Source organism: Morone saxatilis, unplaced genomic scaffold, assembly GCF_004916995.1.
Source record: "Morone saxatilis isolate NCDOM2014 unplaced genomic scaffold, NCSU_SB_2.0 Contig23, whole genome shotgun sequence".
Classification (NCBI taxonomy): domain Eukaryota; kingdom Metazoa; phylum Chordata; class Actinopteri; family Moronidae; genus Morone; species Morone saxatilis.
In genome coordinates this window covers 10,320,873-10,343,499 of record NW_023339796.1, presented here as the reverse complement: position 1 = coordinate 10,343,499, position 22,627 = coordinate 10,320,873, and the positions used below count along the sequence as shown (strand labels likewise).

The 22,627-nt window shown below is 39.0% G+C and overlaps 1 protein-coding gene across 1 annotated transcript; it reads right to left on the bottom strand.

The window, feature by feature from the left end:
• Positions 1–6,151: 6,151 nt before the first annotated feature.
• Positions 6,152–22,584, bottom strand: klhl14 (kelch-like family member 14). Its single transcript, XM_035670980.1, has 8 exons — positions 21,421–22,584; positions 19,303–19,424; positions 13,982–14,071; positions 13,114–13,192; positions 12,482–12,672; positions 9,914–10,072; positions 8,412–8,569; positions 6,152–7,786 (listed from the first exon to the last, which is right to left on the bottom strand). The coding sequence occupies exons 1-8, from the start codon at positions 22,296–22,298 to the stop codon at positions 7,646–7,648; spliced, it is 1,818 nt and encodes a 605-aa protein (XP_035526873.1). The 5' UTR covers positions 22,299–22,584; the 3' UTR covers positions 6,152–7,645.
• Positions 22,585–22,627: the final 43 nt, after the last annotated feature.

Sequence of the window (22,627 nt, the reverse complement as noted above, 5' to 3'; positions counted from 1 at the left end):
ATCTCAACAACTATTGGATGGGTTGTACAGATACTCAAGGTCCCCAGAGGAGGAATCCTAGGTCAAAGTTTTTACACGTCCAGTGGAGTATCTCAACATCTACTGGACGGATGGGTACAAAAACTGATACAGACATTCATGGCTGCAAGATATTGTATCCTAATGACTTCTGTAAGCCCTTGACTTTTCCTCTAGCGCCACCAGCAGGTTACAGTTTTTTAATTTAAATATCTCCACAACTATTGGACAGATTGACATTTGGTTCAGACATTCCCCATGTTCCCCATCAGCCTGAATTGTAATCACTTTGGTGATCATGGTCATCTAACGCCATCATCTGGTAAAAATTTCTATTTGCCTATAAAATACTTTGGTTTATGACCAAATACCTGCAAAATGAATGACATCAGCCTCAGCTATACTTTGTGTTTAGTACTAATTAGCAAAGCATGCCAACGAGCTTGCCTAAGACGAGTGTAGATGGTGAACATTAATGTGGTCAGCAGTTAGCATTGTCGTTGTGAGCATGTTAGCACTATCATGTTAAACTCTGTTCCTATAGTACAACCTCACAAAACTGCTGGCATGGCTGTCAAACTACCAGTAACCTGTTGTATTATTTAATATCAATAAAACAGAGCATATACATTCTGAGCCAAGTAGCATACAGTCTGAGATTGCTAGAATAAGGTTAACCTGTTTAAATGTCTCACATTTTTATTAATAACTGTTAAACTGCATTTTCACACTAAACAGTGTATCTTAAATTCAGAACGAACTCCACTACTTAACTGTAATGTTTCTAAATGATCACCTCAGCTAGTGGGATCTTTGATGCAAGCAGTGCATATGACTGGATGAACAAAGGCTTTGAATCAGCAGCCACGCAGAAATAGTACCAGTAATCATACTGGTAAGCCGAATAAGACTGTGTACTGAAAGTGGGTGTAGTAAAGGCAAGGAGGACACATTCAGAGAGGTGAGATTTAAAGCATTGACCGCAGTTTAGAGTTTCTTGCTTGAATCCAGTCTCATGTTTGGTTTCCAGAATACTGCACAAGACATGAGAGACATGTTAAACCATTATCCTGTTGTTGCTGCCATTGTCCAGTTAAGCTCACAAAATGTGTGTGTGTCACAAAGTAATATGAGGGAGATGAGGTGGCAAGGCTGGAAAACAGCAAGTTTGAGGCGAGCCAGTCGGAGACAGACGAAACAAGGCTGTCTCCGCTGAGCCGGAGCTGAAAAGAAGATGACTGAGTGTGGGAGAGCTGAAGCAAAGGCACAGTGACTCACTCATCAGCAGCAGGGCTCCTCAGACATGAACTGGACACAGTCTGAGTTGAGCTGTGCCCTCAAACACAGCACCGCTCGTCTGAAAGCCGGGGAGAGGCTACAAGGTCAGCGCGCATACAAGGATGGCTTTATGCTGCTGATGGGCGGCCTTTCTCTAATTTTAGCAGACAGCCATCCAAGTTCAAAAGATATGTGATACCTTGTATTATGAGGCGTTTCTGCAGCCAGAGCTGTGGGGAAATTAAATGTCAAGGCACACCTTCAAAAAAAGGCAGCAGGGGCAACAAACTGGGATGCATTATCGCAGGGTGAATCCATGACATCTGGGTTGCTTATGAAAACAAATTAAAGTGATCATGAATGGCAGCATGGATAGGGGTTGTTTTATGGATAAGAGCATCAATGAGCCCACTGCATGGTGCACACAGACAATAATTGCTGCTGCAAGAGGCGTCCACCTTATCTGTATGATTCATTAAAGTTAAAACACCTGCGTGGAGATGCTTCTTCTGTTTTAAATTCAAATAATTTTTAGCTCCTGGCTGTAATCTAATTCGCTTTTAATTAGTGCAACCACTGTAGAGCCTATACGGGAAACAACAGGCGGACCCCTCCTCCTCCTCCTCCTCTTAATTTGTGCGCGTCAGCTGCAGGTCTGCAGTCCTTGTAGAAATACATTAACTAGCCTGTTAACAGGTATTGCTAATTAGGATGCTGTTTCTTTCTTCTGGCGTAGTTAAGTGTTTGACGCACAACCCAGTGAGGAGAGCAGCAGTCATAACAAGTGCAAAATAGATGAATAAGACGCTGGGAATAAAAAAAATATGTTCAGTGGAGGAAGAGGATGAATGCAGCGCGACAAGAAGAAAGAAAAATAAATCTCAATTAACTAATGAAATGATTAATGAATTTGACAGCTTTACCTTGAGGCGACGCGCGCTCCTTCATCGTCCTCCTCCCTGCGATCAGGTGGATCCTAAATTCAGCCCCTCAACACTCAAGTCCCAAGTTTAGTGGTTTGAGGAGGATTTTGCGAGGATTCCTTGAGTGATGATTGCCGCTGTTTGGCTATAAATACCGCGGGGTGGCTGGGAGCCAGGGGAGTGTGGCTCAGATGAACGTAAACAGGCATGGGGACAAGAGCGAAGCATGGAAATAATCCCCATCATCTTCACTCCGCTCGCTTGCGGTGATGTGAGTCACTTTACATGTGGGTCAGGATGATGAACGGCTGCTTCCTTTCAAAAACTTCATTTAAGGAGTTCGAGTAGGATTGTGTCAGTCAGTCAGTCAGTCAGTCGCTTCAAAGGAGGAAAAGTTATTTACCTGTGCAGAGATGAGATGAGTTGTTTAGTGGGAGAGATGAATGCAACAGGTCTACAGGCTGCTCCTCTGAGGGTCGGGTGTGAACTCAAACGCTCGGGTATGTTTACCACTAGATGGTGGACTATAGCCACATACCTGACGCCCAGCAGGTTCAGTGAATGAGGGATTTCACATCAGAGGTTCACAGTATAGGTTTTATAGCTCCACACCCATCCCCATATTACCTCCTGTTATTACCGTTTTCTCTTTTACTCTTCTCAGTGCATCTGTTTGGGTATAACTAGGACATTTCTCTGAGTAAATAAGGAGCAGTGAAAGAAGTATTCAGTATATATAATATGTATATAATCTTTAACAGGTATTTTTTTTTACCTAATTAGTGATAATAATCACCTGAAAATAAGAATAGTTGTTTTTTTGTTACCTTAGAATGAGCTGTTTTTATCTACAGAGGGAGTGGGTCCTCTTCCAGGAGGCCGTCATGTTGGACCGCCATGTTTAGCCCAGATTGGACAAACCTTGTAAGGCTAGTAGTATTCAGTTGGTTGCTATATGATACAATATATTCTGTCAATGGTTGCAACAGACCTTTTTTCACAGCAGCCATTTTTACATAAAATAGCAGCACAAACACAGGTGTTACTAATGGTACTGATTATGGCTCCGTTCCATTCAGGTTAGTCAGAGTGCTGCTGTTGAGCCTGTTGGCTCATTGGAAAGGCTCTGCTACACTAAATGGAACAGAACCTTAATTAGTATCATTGATAACACCTGTGATATGTGATATGTGATGTATATATATATATATATATATATGGGCTACATGCACCAATATAACCACTAGAGGTAGCTAAGTACAGAAGTTTTAATAAATATATAATGTAAATATAGGCTATAACACTGCCTCCTGTCAGTGTAACATTACATATGAGATTAGATTATTATTTTTAATGTAATATTTAAGCTGTTAATACTGTTGGGTCTTGTTATATATAACAATATAGCCTATTTAAGATGTGTGTTAAATCTTAATATGTAAAGTAAATAGCCTGTCAAATAATCATAGAGTAGTATAAAGTACAATATACGTTCAGTTCATTCCACCCTTAAAAATAAAGTACATAAATAGATAAAGACTCTAAATTACTGCCAATTACTCTTTCTATTTGATATTATTATTTAATGGTGACACAGAAGACTGGATATAGGCTACTGTAACATTAATGACATTAGGAAAGATCAACCAAAGAACATATTCAACTTCAAAGAAAATTGGTTTTACTGAGTTTAAAAGCATTTGTTGATTGATCCTTGAAAGAACTGCCTCTATTTATTCATCATTTATTTATTATTGTAAACAGCATTATTCCTGTGTTGGATGTTTATCTATAGACAAACTGCACATTTTTGCATGTTCAGCTGACCTTTAATGCAATCACTAAAAACTAGTTTACATCTAGTTTAGTATGTATTTCAAATTAATCCATTTAAGTGTATCGACTCTCTGTTCAAACTATGTTGTTATCTCTTAAATACGTCTCACAGAAGTTTTTTTGCAGGTTAGAGGAGAAAGTGAACTGACAAAGAGTAATCAGAGATGCAGAACACAGAGTTGCTGCATAGAAGAAAGGAAAATCATACAAATTAATTCTAAAAATACGACTCTAGCAGGTGAAGTACAGCAGGATTAAAGTATAATGTTTCATTATATGTATTTTCTAACTTAGTGGCTCTCACACATCAGGAGAGGGAGTCTGATGTTAGCAGGCATAAAAAAAGATTGAATATGAAAAGGAAAGCCTGCAGCTACATTGTTTGTAGGAACAGATCCAACATATAGGTTTAAGAATTAAGATGTTCATTTATAAAACTAAAAGAGAAAGAAGTAATACTGAAAGTCTGATTAATGACAATCTAATTTATTAACTTCATATATTATAAACAAGACAAGGTTTTCCTCCTAAATGTATAAGACACTTTAAAGTGTCCTGTGTCTGTACTATTATGAAACTAGAGCCAAGGACAGAGAATGCTTTTTCTGTGATTAAAACAGAGCCACGATGGTCCATGTACTTAATTAAAAGGTCAGCCGTGTTCATTTTAACCAATCCTGTTATTCCCTAAACTGGGGAAGAGGTGCTAGCAGTGGGACCAGGAGCAGAGCAGGAACCATCTGCCACCAACAACACCGAAGGGTAAATGAAGACTTCAAACTCAGTATTTCTCTGTCTAAACCTTTTAATTTTTATCCTGGGACGGCTTTTTAAATCTTTGTCTTAATCAAGATTATGTTATTGTTTCATTCCCCCCCCCCCCTATGGTGTGTCCAGAGGTAGCACACAAATATCTCTGCAGTATCTCAGCGGTTGTTGTCAGACATGTCTCCAAGGATTTTGTGACAAGAAGAACACTGAGTATTTTCTTACGTCCCGATGCCATATTGTGTGAATAAGATATGGATTTATGTAATCTAGCAGAATCATCTCTGTGAGGAAATAATTGCCGTCTTATCCTCCAGGCACAAGGCCAAGTGGATGCATGAAGTGGAGACGCCAAGCAGAGAAACTGCTGCCATTGAAAGAAAAAACAAAACAAGAAGACATTAGAAACAAACCATCAGGTGTATGTGTTGGGGGACGGGCATGCTGTTTGGTGCATGAGACAGTTGGTAGTAAATGGTTGGCAAATCAAATCTGGTCTGGCATGAGAGGCTGCCCTGAAGGTAAACATCAGGTTCGCTTTGTATGCTTGCTGGTTCACATTTTACAGACTCTTGCCTGGTGTAATGTTGTGTGTTTTTTAATCTTAAAGTGTTTCAAGGTCAGATTTATTAATAATTGTACCGTCTTTATTGGTATTATCTACACCAGTCAATCTATGAGTGGTGTTTGGGGCTGTGGAAGTCAACTGCAAGTTAAATTAATTGTTCTTCAACTCATATTAACATGAATTGAGCTGCAGTCCAGCCAACTATAGTGGAGTCTTCAAGTATCGAAGTCTCTAGTTTGACACAACTACATATTAACTCATATTTTTCTTGTTCTTATGAGTTGTGAACACTTGGCATGTATTGTGCATCTGAGCTTCATTCTATCAAAATGTGAAGTTGTGCTTTAATCATTTAGATGAGTTATTGCACAGATCTCCTTCTGTGTTCAGTGGCTTACAGACTTTTGGTTTCATGATTCCTTAAAATTAAAGCAATTCCTACTTGATTGGTGAACAGTTCAACCAGAGAATGATTTTGCCTCTTTGGGTTGATTCATGTGATTACATTTTGAGACGGAAACCTATTCCAAGAAAAAAAAAGAAAAAACTCAGAATGATTTGAAAAATGTGATGGTAGAAATATGTTTTTCATCATTTTCCAAGTCCATCTCAGTCAGTTTTAGCACAGTATGTCTACAATAATGGACAACGTTGTCTTTAAAAAAAGCTGAATTATCTCAAGAAGAAAATCATTTTCCATCTAAAATGCCAAATAACTGAAAGAAGTATTTTAATCATCAAGAGTCAGTTTATTTTCATATTCTAAAATGCAAAGGACATAACAGGATTTGAGAATAAATCCAAGGTTGAGTGCACAAAAATGTTTCACTGCAAGCGATTATGTACAAGAATGAAATCAACAAATCTTTACAGAACAGGTACTGCATCGATATTTAGAGTCAACTTTTCGAACCTAGTAACGTAGACTAAACTGGACTTTGATTCATTCGTACTGAAGATCATTTTTTTAAACACAGCACATTAATTAATTTACATTGTAGTGAATTAAAAGTGCTGAATTAAAAGTTCACCATTAGTGCATTAAGGACCACTGTATGCTTGTTTGTTTTTCATACATTAAAGATTAAAATCCCATAAAGGTAATGCTACGTGGCCTCATAAACGGGCCTGTTAGCATTAACTTGAAGGAGAACAAACCAAACTACTGTTCTCTCCATATGTTTACCCAAACATGCTACCCATAAATACATTGGCTAGCAATTACAATTTGATTGTACCATCATAGTATAATTAGTGCGTCATAGGAATATTTACGAATCAATGGTAAACCTTAAATTGTTTTGTTTGCACCACGAAGAATAGTTGCCACAAACATTTGGCAAGATTTTTTCTGTCAAGCAGATAACCTGTAAGGAACTCTGTGTTCAACAAGTTATACAGAAACACGACTTCAGTCTGGGTGTAAATGATTAAGATAATTTGTTAAAAATTAGAGCTGGGTGACATGGACACATCCTCATGAAGATCATTGTGTAACTGTGTCTTTTTTTTTACAGTGTTTAGACCCCGGGATACCTGCTGGCATGTCTAGTTGCAATGTATTTTTGTTTGTATGTCAGTTAAATAATGCCAACTGCAGTTAGGAAATGTTTCTGGAAACTTTTTAGACACGTAAATATGTTCATTTTCAGAGAAAGAACGCAACAGTTGCATAATGATCCAACCAGGTGATGCAGGGGGATAAGTGCACAATCCAGCCAGAGAAAAATGAGTTGTACCATTAGTGATGAAGAATATTTATACACTTTGATCATCACGGTTAATGTAACCCACCCAGCCCTAGTTAACTTAACCCCATGACAGTTTGGGACTGATCACCATTACTCCCAGTGTCAGTCCAGGAAACAACACTGCATTTTGCTGGAATTATGCCTCTACTGAATACAAGATACAATGGATTTGAAAGCTATAATTCAGTTCAACACTATGCGTGCTATAGAAGAGAAGCCAAAAACACTTACTATCAGTTTAAATTAAATCAAATATGAAACTGACCATTTCTCAGAACACAGATGAGTTTAAATACATGAGTTACACAATTCTTCTTCTTTTTTTTTTTTTCAAACCTTCAGTAGGGAATAACGAAAGTGCTCTGGTCAAACCTGTAAAAAAATAATTTATACACACCCCCGTCGTCTGACCAGAGGGTTTGTCACAAAATTGTTGACAACTGTTTTGCTTATTGATGGTCCTCCTCCCATTCACTCCGCCGCTCCTCACTCGCCTTTAGTTGTCATTTGTTAAAGGGAAGGCAGGCAGGCAGTATGACGGTGGAACAGGCTGGGCCCGCTAAGGGCTCTGCCACCTCTCCCTCCAACTCTGTCCATGTTCCTTTCTCTGGGCTGTAGCAGATGGTAGAAGACTTATAGGCCCCCTGAGGAAAAAAAGAAAATCAAGTCAGTCTCTTTATTCCTCTTGGTGCTGTTTGGATTTCTGGAATGGAAAAACTTGTTTTTTATATAAAGGCGTGTAGTCAAAAAATAAAGCAGCAAAAACTTTAAAGAATAAAGTCTGGTGATTTTCTATATTTATCTTTTGCCAATTTAAAAAAAAAAAAAAGACTAAAATCAACAATGAACTGATTCTAGTATAATATAGCTTATTGCTCTGTGCAACAGACTTCAACTGTTGACCAAAAACTATTAAAAACACATCATTGTTGCACTGGGCGACACAATCCTTCGTTACCATGAACCCAGACGCTGTAGTTTATTGTTAGTCCCAAATATGTCCTCCTGCTGTAAGTGTGTATTAATCCACAGCTGAAAATAGTCCCTGACAGATCCAATATTTTGAGTTTGAGCAACATTTGTTAAAAACTACAGTGTCCAGATGTTAAAGAAAATGATTTAAAGATATAAAGGGTGCAGGGAAGTTGGAAAGAATTGAGACAAACACATTGTTGGTTTTGGTCTTTTCATCTTGATTCGCTGATAATAACACATTTTTTTGCCACTCTTATCCTTCAATATAAACTAATCTCGTGTGTAAGAGTATACCATGCTCCAGCTGTAGCCCCCCACGAGGAAGATGCTGTCATCCAAAACAGCACAGCCCGGGCCGCTGCGACCTTCCAGGATAGGTGTCTGCAGGATGTTCCACTGATCAGCTTTTGGGTCGTAACACTCCACCAACATCACGTCTAGATGGGAGAAACCTTTGCGACAGAAGAAGAAAAACATCTTAAAATAATGATAGCACTTCAGTGTATCACATTCGGTTATTATTTCCTGTAATTGTAGGTCCAGTTTACAGGAATAAGCTGCTTGTTTGACTCTAAACGCCCTGAAAACCAAATTTTTACAATCAGCTTCTTACTGTGAGAGATGGCTTCTTGAACACATAATCTTCAGCCAAAGTAAGAACAGTTTTAGTTCTTTCTGTGTTTCTTACTGATTTGAAGTGGACGGGACTCTGTTGGAGACACTTCTGTGCACCAATAAGTATTTAACAACATTTAAAATCAAAATCTGAAGACAGCTGTAAGGGTGTTTTTGCATTTTGTTTGTCATTTTACTTAATGTTATAGAGAAATATGTACCAGAGATCTGAAATCAAGTTTTGAATGTTTGCAGCTAACAGACCCTGGTATTGCACAGTAGGTCCAAATTAATGTACTGCCTGTTTTTCTTTAAACTTGGTGCTCAGTCAATATACTAATAACAACATGATAACCACTATATATGCAGGTAAATACAGAGGAAAAAACAACAGATGAAACATTGACATCTGGATCAGTCCAGAGAATCTTTGTTTTCCTTCATTCATTCCTCCCAGGGCCTCTGAAGCCTGGTTGATTATATTTACAAGAGCCGGCTTTTTCCCGAACACCTGAGAATTGCCACAATTTGAAGGCAAGGCATGTTTTAATATAGCACATTTCCCTTCAAGAAAGCTGTGTATGTGTTTTAAACTGAAATGGATGCACAAACACACACTCGAATAGAAGAACCCACATCCATCCCACAAATATAAACCACAAAGAAAGACATGAACACACACACACACACACACACACACACACACACACACCATAATGAATCACAAGCCAGAGACAATGAATGTGAATACAGTTGTGACAGATCTCAGCGCACTCATAAAAAGTTTTCATGAGCTGTATTTGAAGTGAAAAGTCAATTAGTTTTCAAATTGTAAACCATGTACACTGAATGTACATTTAACAGTCTTTTTAATTAGCAGTGTAAGACTGTATTTCAGAATATCACATTCAATTTCAGCTCCCATTCAGATGCAAGCATTCAGTTCTGCTGATCAAACACAAAACACGTAATAGCAATTCAGTTTTTTGTTCAGTTTTTCCTTTTGTGCCTTGAATGATGAAGAGTGAAAGAGAAGAGGGAATATAGGTCACAGAGTGTAATAAAGGTCATCATCGCTTGCTCATAATGGCAGCATCTCTTTCACACAGCAAAAAAAACACAAAAAAGTATCAATCTTGACCCGTTTCCTGTTTATTTCCCCGAAATGTTCGAGTACTTACCTTTCAAATGGTTTCCACCAATAGCATATAGGCGGTCGTTCATTCCAGCCAGGGCATGAATGGCACGCTTTGTGTTCATATCCTGTTTCCTAGCCCACACGTCCATTATAGGGTCATAACAGTAGAGCCAGGACACGTACTCTCCATTGTGAACTCCTCCTGCAACAGGTAAACACAGAACTGTGCCTTTAATACTGTGACATACTGGCTGCTCATGCAATAAACTCTGTAGGGCAAACTGACATGTGTATCTCAACATATGATTAATACCTATACATTATTGATTTCACTCTTTGAATTGAATACTATCCAGCCACATGTGCTTACAGAGACCCTTTTAGGGCTCTTTTTTAAACTTGATCTTTGTATCACTGTCTACATTCATTATTTAATTTATTTTCTGATAGATCGCAGTGCGTCAGAGTTAATGGCGCCTTCTCTAACCAGCTCTATTCAAACACAGGTTCCACTGAAGGTTGGTGCCTTTGTTCCCTCCTTTCAGTCTAATATTTTAATGACTGGCGTGCTGCATAGTACAGTACAATAGTCACGTCGTAAAGTTCACAGATGATTCAGTGATAGTCAGCTTTTGGAAGAGAAGGATTTTAGTTTATGACTTTCTGTGTTGGCGTGATGAGCCTTTGATTTAAATGTCACTGAAACAAAAGATATCGTTATAGATTTTAGAAAGTATAAGTATTGTATAGACTTTAGAGGTTATATTGAGTTGGTATTATATTGTGGGGTTTCGAGGCACTTTGCAAGAGACTTGGTGACAATCAAATCAAAGCGTAAACCAGGTATTCAGTCATGTCTTTAAGGAAGAAAAATTTCGTTATGAATATTTCTGTCCAGCCTCTGAGAGAATTTTTTGAAAATTGGACCTCATTTTTTCACTTGAAGGTGCATGGCCAGAGGATAAAAAGATATAGGGCTCACATATTCCTGATTGAAGAGGAACTCCACTGATTTCACTCATCAAAGTCTGTTTAGGTCCTGGGGAGTACTATTGCATTTGTGAAAAAAGTTGAGTAAAGCATTTTCTGTCTTCAGAGGGAGCTGTGCGAAACATTTGTTGGAACTGAGGTCTTTGAAAATGTGAAAAAAGTGAGTTTAAAAGATTCATTTTCTAAACTGATAACATGTTTTGTATTTAAAATCTGCAAAGTAAATTAAGCCACTGTAGCTGTCAAACAAATTAATTGGAGTAAAAAATATTTGGTGATAGGAAAAAGAAAATATTCTAAATATTAAAAAGTAAAACTGTTTGTGCTTGAGTAAGAGCCTGTTTACACCTGGTATCAGAATGCACCTTGGGTGATCCGATCACAAGTGGACAGCTCTAAATACAAGTGTAAACAACTGCCGGGACACATTGTGATTCCGATCAATAAAACCACTTGCCGAGGTGTTCTGGGACGCATATCTTCTGTAGTATAAACACTAATGTGTCCTGGGCCACACAGAACAACCGCCAACTTAACTGACATCCTGTAAGTACAAACGAAACACGCTCCCTGTAATGCAAATGATGTGCTTGGGCTCTTTTACCTGCCAAGATAAGCAGAAGATGTTTGTGAACACACTGTTTATTTCAATTGATTTGACCACTGAACTAGTAAGCGCAATATCCCCAGACTCCCTTAAAAAAAAATCACACAATTTTAGAGTTATTGAGTGAGGAGAAACTTTATAAAGTTTGTGAAACGTTATCTACACCATATTGTTAATTATTTGGGCCATCTTGTGCATTCAGGAAACGTTACACATTAAGTTATTTCTTACAGAGTTATTTCCCAGCGTGTTGGCTAGACGGCGGAACAACCTCCTCTACTGCCGTCCACTGTGAGTGACTCTCTGACAGCCTGTTAGCAGCCCCGCGACAGGAGAGACGCTTTCACGGTGGGAGCAGGATGCACACTTCTACTTCCTCTGGCAATAATGTCTTTCTTTGTCATCTGTGATGTGAAAACATCAGATTTCCACACAGTCGAAAAAGCGGGTGTCCTGCTCATAAAGTTCAGTTATAAAATCCCACAGCGCAGTAACGTCTTTCCTCCGGGGCTGCTGACAGCGCAGGTAAAAGCAATGGGCTAGTGTGTCAGTGAAGTAAAAAAAATAAAAATAGAATGGACACTGACTGACAGAACAGTAGGATACAGCCCTACAGAGCGGGTACGTAAGATCAGATCACTAATGGTCACTCGAGATGCACATGGAGATGCCAGGTGTAAACAGACTCTAAATGTATTTAACCACATTCCACTACTACTTTATTCAGTACTGCATATGTGTTTATAGTTATTGTCTATGGTCAATGTTTTAATATGACAACAACGCATTATCCATCTGTGATAAGATGATTGATACTGTGATCTGTTGTTCTATCATATATACATTTTTTAAGGGATGTATTTACCATTTTCAAAAGGAACATTAGGCACCTTTTTAAAAAGAACATTCTGTATATTTTATGTAGCAGAGTGATTGTTAAATTATTTGAAGAAAGCGTCATGACAGAAGAAGATAGGATAATAAGTCTGACTGAGTGACGGGTTCTCTCCTCACCTGATATGTAGATCTTGCCGTTGTGCACGGCTCCTGCATGGGCTGCCAGGGGCTGCGGCAGAGACGACACGTAGTTCCACTCATTGGTCTCCAGGTTGTAGGACTCCACGCTGGAGAGGTAGCCGCTCTCGTTCCTACCACCAATCACGTACAGGTGCTTATCCAGGCGGCAGGCAAAGAAACTGGCTCTCCTGAGGAATGAAGTGTCATCCAGACAACATCATTAAACCAGCAATGACAAGGTTTTCCACAGTTTGTGTGTAAAGTGGAAAAAATTGATTTGAAATAAGTTAACTGCTTAGGGCTAGTTACACATTTACCAGCTGTGAGGACCTGTTTGTGGGTGCTCACAGCTGCCAGTGTAGTGTGTGTACTTATTTTTATATTTCAAAAAGCTCTTTTTATTTTATACTCTAACCTTAAATAAACAGAACGCATTATATAATGTTTGTATGCAAATACTAATAAAACATTTAAATAATTTTCATTTTAGCACAATTTTGTTTATCTTCTTAATATTTGACTTATTAGAAGTCAACAATATTTGTGCATTTCTTCCAACAACCCTGAAAAATCCTATAGTTTGTTCATGCATCATCAGAAGAACGGTACACATATATGAACAGACTTACCTCTCCTGCATAGGAGGCAACTGTATCCAACTGTTGAATCTGGGATCATAGCGGCTGACAAAATTAGTACTGTGCTTTCCTGCAAAACAGATAAAAATCAAGATCAACAACACTGATTACTCAAATGACGTAGTTGAGTGAGTCTTTATGGTATGATACAGTTTAAGCAGATAATGGCAGTGCTCAGTTTTAATTGGCTAACTCTTTGCCAACGTCCTTGTTACATACACTACCAATGAAATGCACAACTGTGACTCTGCAAGTCTTCATTTAATATAAACATATTATCTGAAAATCACCGCCCACACATGATAATTGTAGTTAACAAGTGTTGTAGTCTTGTTTTTCCAGTCAGAGAGTGATCTGGTTTTAGAGGATAATGTGTTCAGGACTTCTTAAATGATCTCTAATGAGGATTTGTATTGTGTGGATTTTTACTCTCAGAGCTAAACAAACCCGACTGACTGCAGCACTCTATTGTTGTGATACTTTGTGGAATAAGAACAAAAGGACAGCATTAGATTGTTTGATCATTTACAGTCTTTGTTTCTTATATGGCAGTCCGTAACCACCATTTCACAAAAAGCACTCTTAACACTTCTACACCACAAATATTTCAGTGTTAATAACAGTTATTTTTCTATGCCAATTATTGACAAGTGTTGACTAGAGTGTTGTTTGTCCACTCAAAGCTGATCTGGCTCTAGGATGAGTGTTTGAAACTATCTGAAAGTGTTACATTAACTCTGATGGCTTTGAACTTGCATCAACTCTGGCTCAGAGCGCTCTCTAAACTAAGTCAACACTGACAAATGTGCTGTGTGAAATCACTGAAAAGCAAGACGTTCAGTCTGTGGTGTTACTGTACCGTTGGGGTTCCACTGGTCCTCTCCGCCCAGCAGCAGCAGAAAGTTCTCCACCTCCACCACGCAGTGATGGGCGCTGTTGTAAGGCATTACTAGACAAGACACAAAAATCAAAGGTGTCAATCACTAAAACATGTCAATGTTATAGGTCAGCAGAAGGTAGATAGTACCCCGTGGGCAAAATGTGACCCTGACTTTTATAGTTTTAATCAAAACTTGGCAACACTTTATATTAAGGTGCACACAGTCACAATTAACTAACTTGCATTCTGGCTCTTTATTAGTAAATATAAAGCATTTATTATTGTCTTGTTCTGCATGACCATATTCGACAACTACTAGGCCGTAAGACTTTTCCCTCAACAGCCTGCTAATTACTGCTTACTGATGCTAAGCAAGGAGGTCTTTCCCATAACTAATATGCACTGCTCAGTGTGGGTCAAAGTCACAGTCACACTTTGAACTATTAAACTTGTTTTCAACTTGAAATAAAACATTTTTTAATTATTACAGATTAAGTTTAAGTTACGAGTAATACCTTACTTTAGAATGGGAATTTAGAGTTATTTGGAAACTATTAACACTTGTAGTTTTGTGTTTTGTTACATAACAATAAACCATATTTAATAAGTATTATTAAGAGAGAATGACTATTCTTATGGTACTAGTACTAACATTAAAATATACCACAGCAGCTATTTATCTAGTAATATATTCAGTACATCCAATAAATATGATATTTACTGCATCATACTCCTCATCAGGTGTTAGCACAAGTTAGCATAAACAGCTACAAGCCCACAGCTGCAGCAGAACTCCTTTGTGGAGGATTTCCCCTTGTGTATGTTTTTGTGTTCCCCTCCTCTGCTCCATCTGCTTTTGCTGGCATGCCACCATTGAGATGTAGAGAAACGGTCTTAGGTGTCAGTAACAATCAACATAATCTATCTTTTGCTCCATAAGAATAGACCATATTTAATAGGTCGTATTAAGAGAGAATGACTATTTTGTGGTACTGCCATCTGTTAAGGCCCTTACTGAACAAAGCATTTGAACTAATTGTAATTTATGTTGCTTACTGTCAGTAAGAAGTAATTAGGAAGTTATTGAGGAAAAACTAGTTTTAGTTATAGAATATGATCATGCAAAATAGGCATTACTAAGTGCTTTATAATGACTAATAAATAGCCAATATGCTACTAATATGCATGCTTATAAGCAACTAGTCAATGTTGAATACGTGTACCTTAATATAAAGTGTTACCCAAAACATTTATATGATTTCTCATAAATGTACAGTAAATAACATTATAAATACAAGGCTAATAAACCCCAATAAATCTGACATTGTATCATTACATAATAAGTAATGCCCCTAAATTTAGAGCAGCACATAAACCAGGTTATTTAGACCATACCTAACCCTGGTGCTAAAATAAAGTCTAATAAATTTACCAGATAAATAACACTCGATACCCCATGAACACCTGTTTGAGCTTTACAGAATTGCCTCTCACAAACAAAATAAGTGGTGGTTTAAAATTAATAGCGTGTTGATAACTTTTTCTAGGACATAAACAAAAACGATACTTTCATTAATCAATAAATTAATAAAGCCACTGTTTATTAAGTGTTGATAACCTATCAATTACATCTCCAGTCTCATAGTGCAACATAGAACATGCAATCCTGAGTACATGAGTTGTTTTTTGTTCTTTGCCAAGATGACATAAATGTCCATAACTCTGTTGGCACTTAACATACTTAAATTATATATTGATCTGCCATCAGGTATCCTAAAACAGTTTCATTAATCAATTTTATTCTATATTCTACAATAATACTTAAAAAAGAAAATATATTGTAAAACTACATTAGCCCATTATTAAACAGTGCTTTAAAAACTGAACCTAATTGCAGATCCTTAATACAGGTCTCCTGGTCTGGACAATAAAAGTTAGTCACAATGAAATTGTGCAAAAAACATCTACTGAATATTAACTTTTAAATAAGCAATATTTGCATTGGCAGTGTTTCTCAATCAGTTACTATTTTTATTTTGTCATGCTGCGTGTCCTATTGTTTGACAAGGAGGGCTCATAGTACATATTAATGTCAAGATTGATTTAATTTGCAATGTACTCATCACAACAGGCTATTTCACAATACTCAGTGTGAGTCAGCGTTATAGGATTTATTTCCTCTCCTCATTGCTTTTGTTTTGTAACCTTTCCTTTATCCATCTACATCTATCTGATGACGTATATGAGTTTGTATTTTGGGACCAGTCAGTACTTCATGACTGAATTTCACACTGCAACCCTTTTCTCTCCTGCTAACATTATGCCACAGCAGCTGTTCATCTAGTAACATATTCAGAACATCCAATAAATGTGATCTTTACTGCATCATGCTCCTCATCAGGTTTTAGCACAAGTTAGCATAAACAGCTACAAGCCCACAGCTGCAGCAGGACCCCTTTGTGGAGGATTTCCCCTTGTGTATGTTTTCGTGCTCCCCTCCTCTCCTCCATCTTCTTTTGCTGAAGTGACCCCATTGAGATGTAGAGAAATGGTCTTAGGTGACAGTCATAATGAACATGATCGTGTTCACTCAATAAATCTCAGGCCCGGTGCTTTTTGAGCACAAATCAGTGAAATGTTAAAGCCCACCTGTCTGTCTCCATCAGTCATTTCCACTGTCACCTCCCCAACGCCTGATGGATCACAGTTGCTGCAAAATTAGACAGCCTTGAATCTCATTTCTTTCCAATTGGCCTCTCCCTGCAATCTCACTCTGGCTGGCTGACATGTGCCGGTCCTCTATGGGAGGGGAGTCTCAGATAGGAACTAATACTACATACACTAAACACAGCTTTATCTCGAACGAGGGGATTAGGTTGCCTGCCTCCAGTGCACCTCAAAGAAGAGTGCCATATGACTGCCAAATTCCCTTACATGCTATTTACATTATCATTCAGTCAGCAGTATATAGGACACGGATGGGCGGCTTTTTATTTGATGTCTAGCGACTTGTACTCATACTAAAAATCATCTTGTACCCATGTGAGAAGAAGATTACTGCTTTACAGTATGTCACAGGCTACAGTATGAGGAGTGCTGTGGGAGGATTTGGGACATTTGCCCTACCTCTACAGGTTCCTCAGAGACAGGTGAACAGTGGGATAAGTGGCAGGCTATAATAATTGAGACCACTGTAATAGTCCTCTGCAGTGGTAATGATAAAACATATAAATTATTTTTCCCTTCTACAATATGTAAGACTTTACTGAGAATTATCGCCTGAGAAAGAGTGTGAATTGATATACCTAAGTGACCCCTTTCCTACATCTTCCACTAACCCCAGGGGTGAACAGCCATAGGAGGGCAGAATGAGCAAGTCCTCTACGAGATGGGCGCCATCACTCCAGTCTACAGTGAGCTCTAGGGCTCACTAGAGGGAGTCAGAAACCTCTGCATAGAGGCACAGTCGGGGTTGGTTGAATGACTCCACAGCTAATGCACCACTGCTGCTCGAGCTCTGACGTGCTTTTAACACCATTACAATTGCATCCCACTGAGCTGAATTCCTTTGTTCTAGGCCATGCTGCATGCATGAGGTCCATTTCCAAGTGGGAGATTTTAATATCAGGTTGGTTTAAAGAAGAAGGAGAGGAAAATAGCCCAGCATTGTGGCTGAGCCTGTGCCTGCCTTTGTCTTGTGCTCGTCCACGCTGCTTTGGGTACACTAGATGGCAAACTTTACACTGGAATCAACGAGCAGTAGATATATATCCGAGACAACGAGAGGGATCAGATTCTTCCCAAATTGTGTTGATGAATGTCTTAATCAAAGGCTGTCCCTCTCAGGTTTCGCCTCATTGAAAAGTTATGATTGAATGTTAATAATCTTCTATTCCACATCCATTGTGTAGAGGCTACATCAGATGGTCACTGATGTGTTAAGGGGATGATTTTGCAGTTTTGTCCTTACACTTGGCCACGGACCATTTGAGTGTTAACTTTTTAGTTCTGAGTGATGGAAATCCCTATTGACCTTTTGCTTGTTGCAGTTTATACCCATGAGTGTGAGTTAAATGAGAAAATGACAACATAAACACCAGTGAGTCTCAGACTGTTGTGTATGCATGGCTCCTTTGGTAAAAATGCACCCTGGTAATTTTGAGCAAACATGAGCTAAAATAACAAACGACTGCCCAGAAATGTTCGAGGACGAAACAATGTCCAAAACTTTTTCTGAATTTAAGACAGCGCACGACAAAACCAGAGAAACACCACACAAGATTCATTAAAAAAAACTCATAAATAAAAAAACATAAATTGAGATCATAAACCGCACAGTACCGAGCTGACAGAAAACAGACCCTATGGCTAATGTATACGAATGAAGAGACACTGCTGAAATATGTCTCCAACCAAAACAAAAGGACAAAAACTCAATATGTCCGGCAATGATGATGCAAAGCACAGATATGGTTTCCCATTAGCTCCTGTTTGACCTTTGCAATATGGCAACAATATAGTGGTGAGCCTTAAAAGGTCAGGGAAGACAGGGAGAAAAAAGAGCACAGTACACTTTACAGAGGTAAACCTGTCTTCAAACAGGTTTTCTATAGACACTACATTTTTTTTAATAGAGTAGATTTTGGGGGGAAATTATGACAACTTGAAATCAATATTATAAACTGTACTCTAGTATAAATTCCTACATGTTATAGGATACATTTTATATTGTTTATTTTTGCTATTTTGTCAATTAAAATCATATATTTGCTTTTGATTGTTTGTATGAACAGTATGGCTCCTGTGTTGCACTAATCCTATCCATCTCTTTGGTATTTAACTCATAGGTCAACAGGCTAATTCCATGCTGCGCTTTAGTATGTATTGGGTAATTCAATTTCACGTATCGATCAATGTGAGTGAATAATCAAGCTAAATTTAAAAGCTATTGAAGAAATATGGCATTCATTATTGTTAGATCTCTGCCACAATAGATCATTAGATTCAAGTAAATCTCATCATGCATCCTGCCAGCATATTTCAGCAAAAACAAGTGAAACCGGGCATGAAGCTCCACAGTGCTGTGAAGTCACGCTCTGATTAAAAATTTATATTAAAAGTGATAGTGATGCATTATTACCTAAAGGATTTAGGGAACTCCTTCCCCTCATTTCCTGTGGAAATTAACCTGTGTTAAAGTCATCCATAGGAACAACTTTCTCTCATCATAAAAGCCACTAACACAAGATGCCTCAGGTGAAAAAAAAAAAAAAAACAGCAGCAGAGCCTTTGCTACTCACTTGTGAGGATCTTCCATGTCTTTTTCTCGTCGTCATAGTACTGGACCAAATTGCTGGGGAGACGATCAGGTCCAGGAGGCAAACCACCCACCAGTAACAGCAGTCTCTTATTGGAACGGATTCTGTAATGTCAAAAGTGTGGGTGTGTGGACAAGTGTTAGGAAACAAAGAACAAAACAGGTATTGAGACTTGAAATAAAACATCCAAGGGCTGGAGTGTGCACAACCTGAACCTGGACACCTTTAATTCCTTCATTTACATAATTACTTTGATAGCATCAACAACACTTTCCCTCCATATTTTTATTTGTCACTCTGAGAATGCATGCAACATATGAGTGAAATAATCAGTCACCAAAAAAACAAATGCATGGTTAAATGAATGACTGCTCCTCGTCTGGGTACAAGTACTAAACTTACTAATCAAGTAATATGTGGTCACGTTTATCATGATTAACAAAAAAAATTGCTGAACAGCGTACTTATCCCTTTGACGTGTTATTGAATGGTTATTGTACTCTAAAGATATCTTTTCAATTAGCTGTGAAGCGAAGATGGTCGCGCAGGGTGCCATGCTGGAGGCTAAAAGCGCAATTGAGTACATAAACCTGCCTATACACTGTCTCAATTTCATTGGCTGCAGTGATTCATGTGACATCTCTGAGCCAGTTGTGAGATATTTCCTGCTGTTTGTATATGATATATAACCCAAAAGCCACACACTTTACTGTACATTAATGACCATTATCTGGCTTGTAATGGATTTCAAAACAAATCTAGCAATTAATCACAATATGCAGTAAAAAGATTAAGAGTAGCTGGCCTTTATATTCAGTCACATTCACCTTTTTTTCCTTTTTCATATTTTACTTTTTTATGCTTGGGAGAATCACCGCCGTCTCGGTACATTCTCTCTGCTACTGGCCCACTCTGAAGTGTTTTGGGGTTATTCATATGCAAATGAGCCCCTGGACATAGATAATGGTGATTAATTGAGAGAGGAGAGAAACAGTGGCATGTGAAACTAATTATGAGGATTCCTGATTCTTTGCTCATTTAGGTCCATATGTGGGGATAGATATGTTATTGGGATAATGTGGGAATAGGTAATTGTAAAATTACTTTGTGAAAATTTAGATTTTCAAGTTTGGAGATTCTCAATGTCACAGCTCTGAATTTTCTGCTCTTTAAAGACATATGCAATGAATTCAAAATTTGAATATTGATGCCATCACTGCTAAAAAGATTTCCAGCCTTTACTGTACAGTAAGCTCTGTAAACAAAACCTGACAACAGCTCCATCAATCAATCAACTTACTGACATGTCTGTCTACTTATCAGCTCCTTAAAGTGCTGATCAGGACAAACATAGATGTAAGGCATGCAGTTTGGCCTATTTTTGTGCGAGTGAGACATGTCCACCCTGAATATAGAGAGCATTGTCAAACTGTCCCTGCATTTTCCCAAATATAATACATACCCAAATATAATGAATTCCCTCTGACTGTATTTTATTTTGGGTTACTGTGACCTCAATAGCTGGAGTATCATTGTATTTATATCAGAATTGTTATGTAATTACCATATAATTCTGGTAACAATTTAATTACAGCATTTCAAATTGTGTTTATGAGAGTTGCTACACATCAAACGCATAGCCTTTATCTAGTTTGCTGCATCTTGTCTACACTGATTAGAGAGCAATTACACAGATGTGTGAGGAAATAGAGTTGTTTTTTCTTTGCTAAAACATAAGGTAACCTTGTAATTATGGATACAGTGTAGCATAGAGTAGATCAAGCAACCTGACAGCTGGCATTCTTGTACAGGAAAACCCCCCACAATCCTCATTACCTAGGCCTCAAACCTCACATCTCTAACTGACCACCTACATGGTCTAGACTACACAGACGGTGGGACCAGTAGGAGCGTGTGGGCAACACTTGAGTCGGCAATTTGTTCAAATTTAACAAGTAGGAGGCATTTAATCGCCTTCCGTCCACTCTCAAACAGCTCATGGCCGTGTGTGTGTGTGTGTGTGAGTGAGTGTAAGAGAGAGAACTCTGTGTCTGTGTTTCTCTTTTTGTATCTGTATATGTTTGTCTGTTTCGTTCTCACCTGCTGGCCACGGACTGCCTACAGTGCTGCCTGAAGGGCATTAGGTGGTAGTTCATGGCATCCAGGAGTAGTTTCTGGCACACAGGGTCACTCCTCATGAAGTCAACAGACTGCACCCTCTCCACCAGCTCTGGAGCAGGTATAAGGGCGAAGCGCAGCCTCTTCATAAGGTCCGGCGCATAGTGCATGCGAGTCTCCCGGTCATGCTCCAGCCAGAGGACTGACATCTGGAATAGAGCCAGTTCTGACTCCACAGGAGGTGGCAGAGCATCTAGCATGGCACACATCTCCTCAAAGTTCAGCAGCAGCACATCCTCCACCAGGTACTTGTTGGCCAGCTTCTTGGTCTCATCCAGTCCATGGAGTGCGGCAATCTTGCAGATCTGCTTGTAGTTCTGCACAGAGATCTGGTCGTTGAGAAACTGCACGCTGAGCTTGGTAATCTGGGGGATGTTGAGGATCTTGCTGACTGACAGCACCTCTTCCACTGTGTCCAGGGAAAGAGTCACGTTGGCAGTGTACAGGTACTCCAGCACTAATCGTAGTCCAATGGAGGAGCAGCCCTGGAGTACCAGGTTATTGATGGGCCTTGCGCTGGGGGTCACCAGCTTGTCATCAGGAGAGGATGAGGGGGTCCCACTGCTGCCCTGGTCCCCTTTGCTCCCCTCATTGTTGATTACATTATGGGAGGAGAAGAGAGATCTGAAATACTGGGAGCAGGATGCCAGCACGGCTTTGTGGCAGTGGAACTGCTGTCCCTGGGCAGTGAGAGTCACATCACAGAAAAGCTGTTTTCTCCATAAGAGATTGAGCCCGTGCAGCAGGGTGTCACTGTGTGTTGGGTCAAAGGTGGATGTTCTATCACCCGATCTGGACATGACTTCCTGACTGTGAACGCCACCTAGGCAACAAATAAACCATGCAAGCCATTTACCTCAGGTCATTTATTTGCACAACACAACGTTATCCTACAGATGCTGGCAGTCAACTATTTAAAAATAGCAAAACGACTTCTCGAGTAAGTTATTGAACAGGTCTCGCGTCCGTCCAGCGGGGAACGACCATCACGCCGGCGAGAATCTACATCCAATACGGCTTCAGTCGCTTTCAACTTTGAGCTCTGGTCGTAAAGCAACAAACAAAAACGCAGTAGTTCCCACGGCGTGCCACTCTTATTCATTCTTAACCCGAGAGCGAGATGATTTAA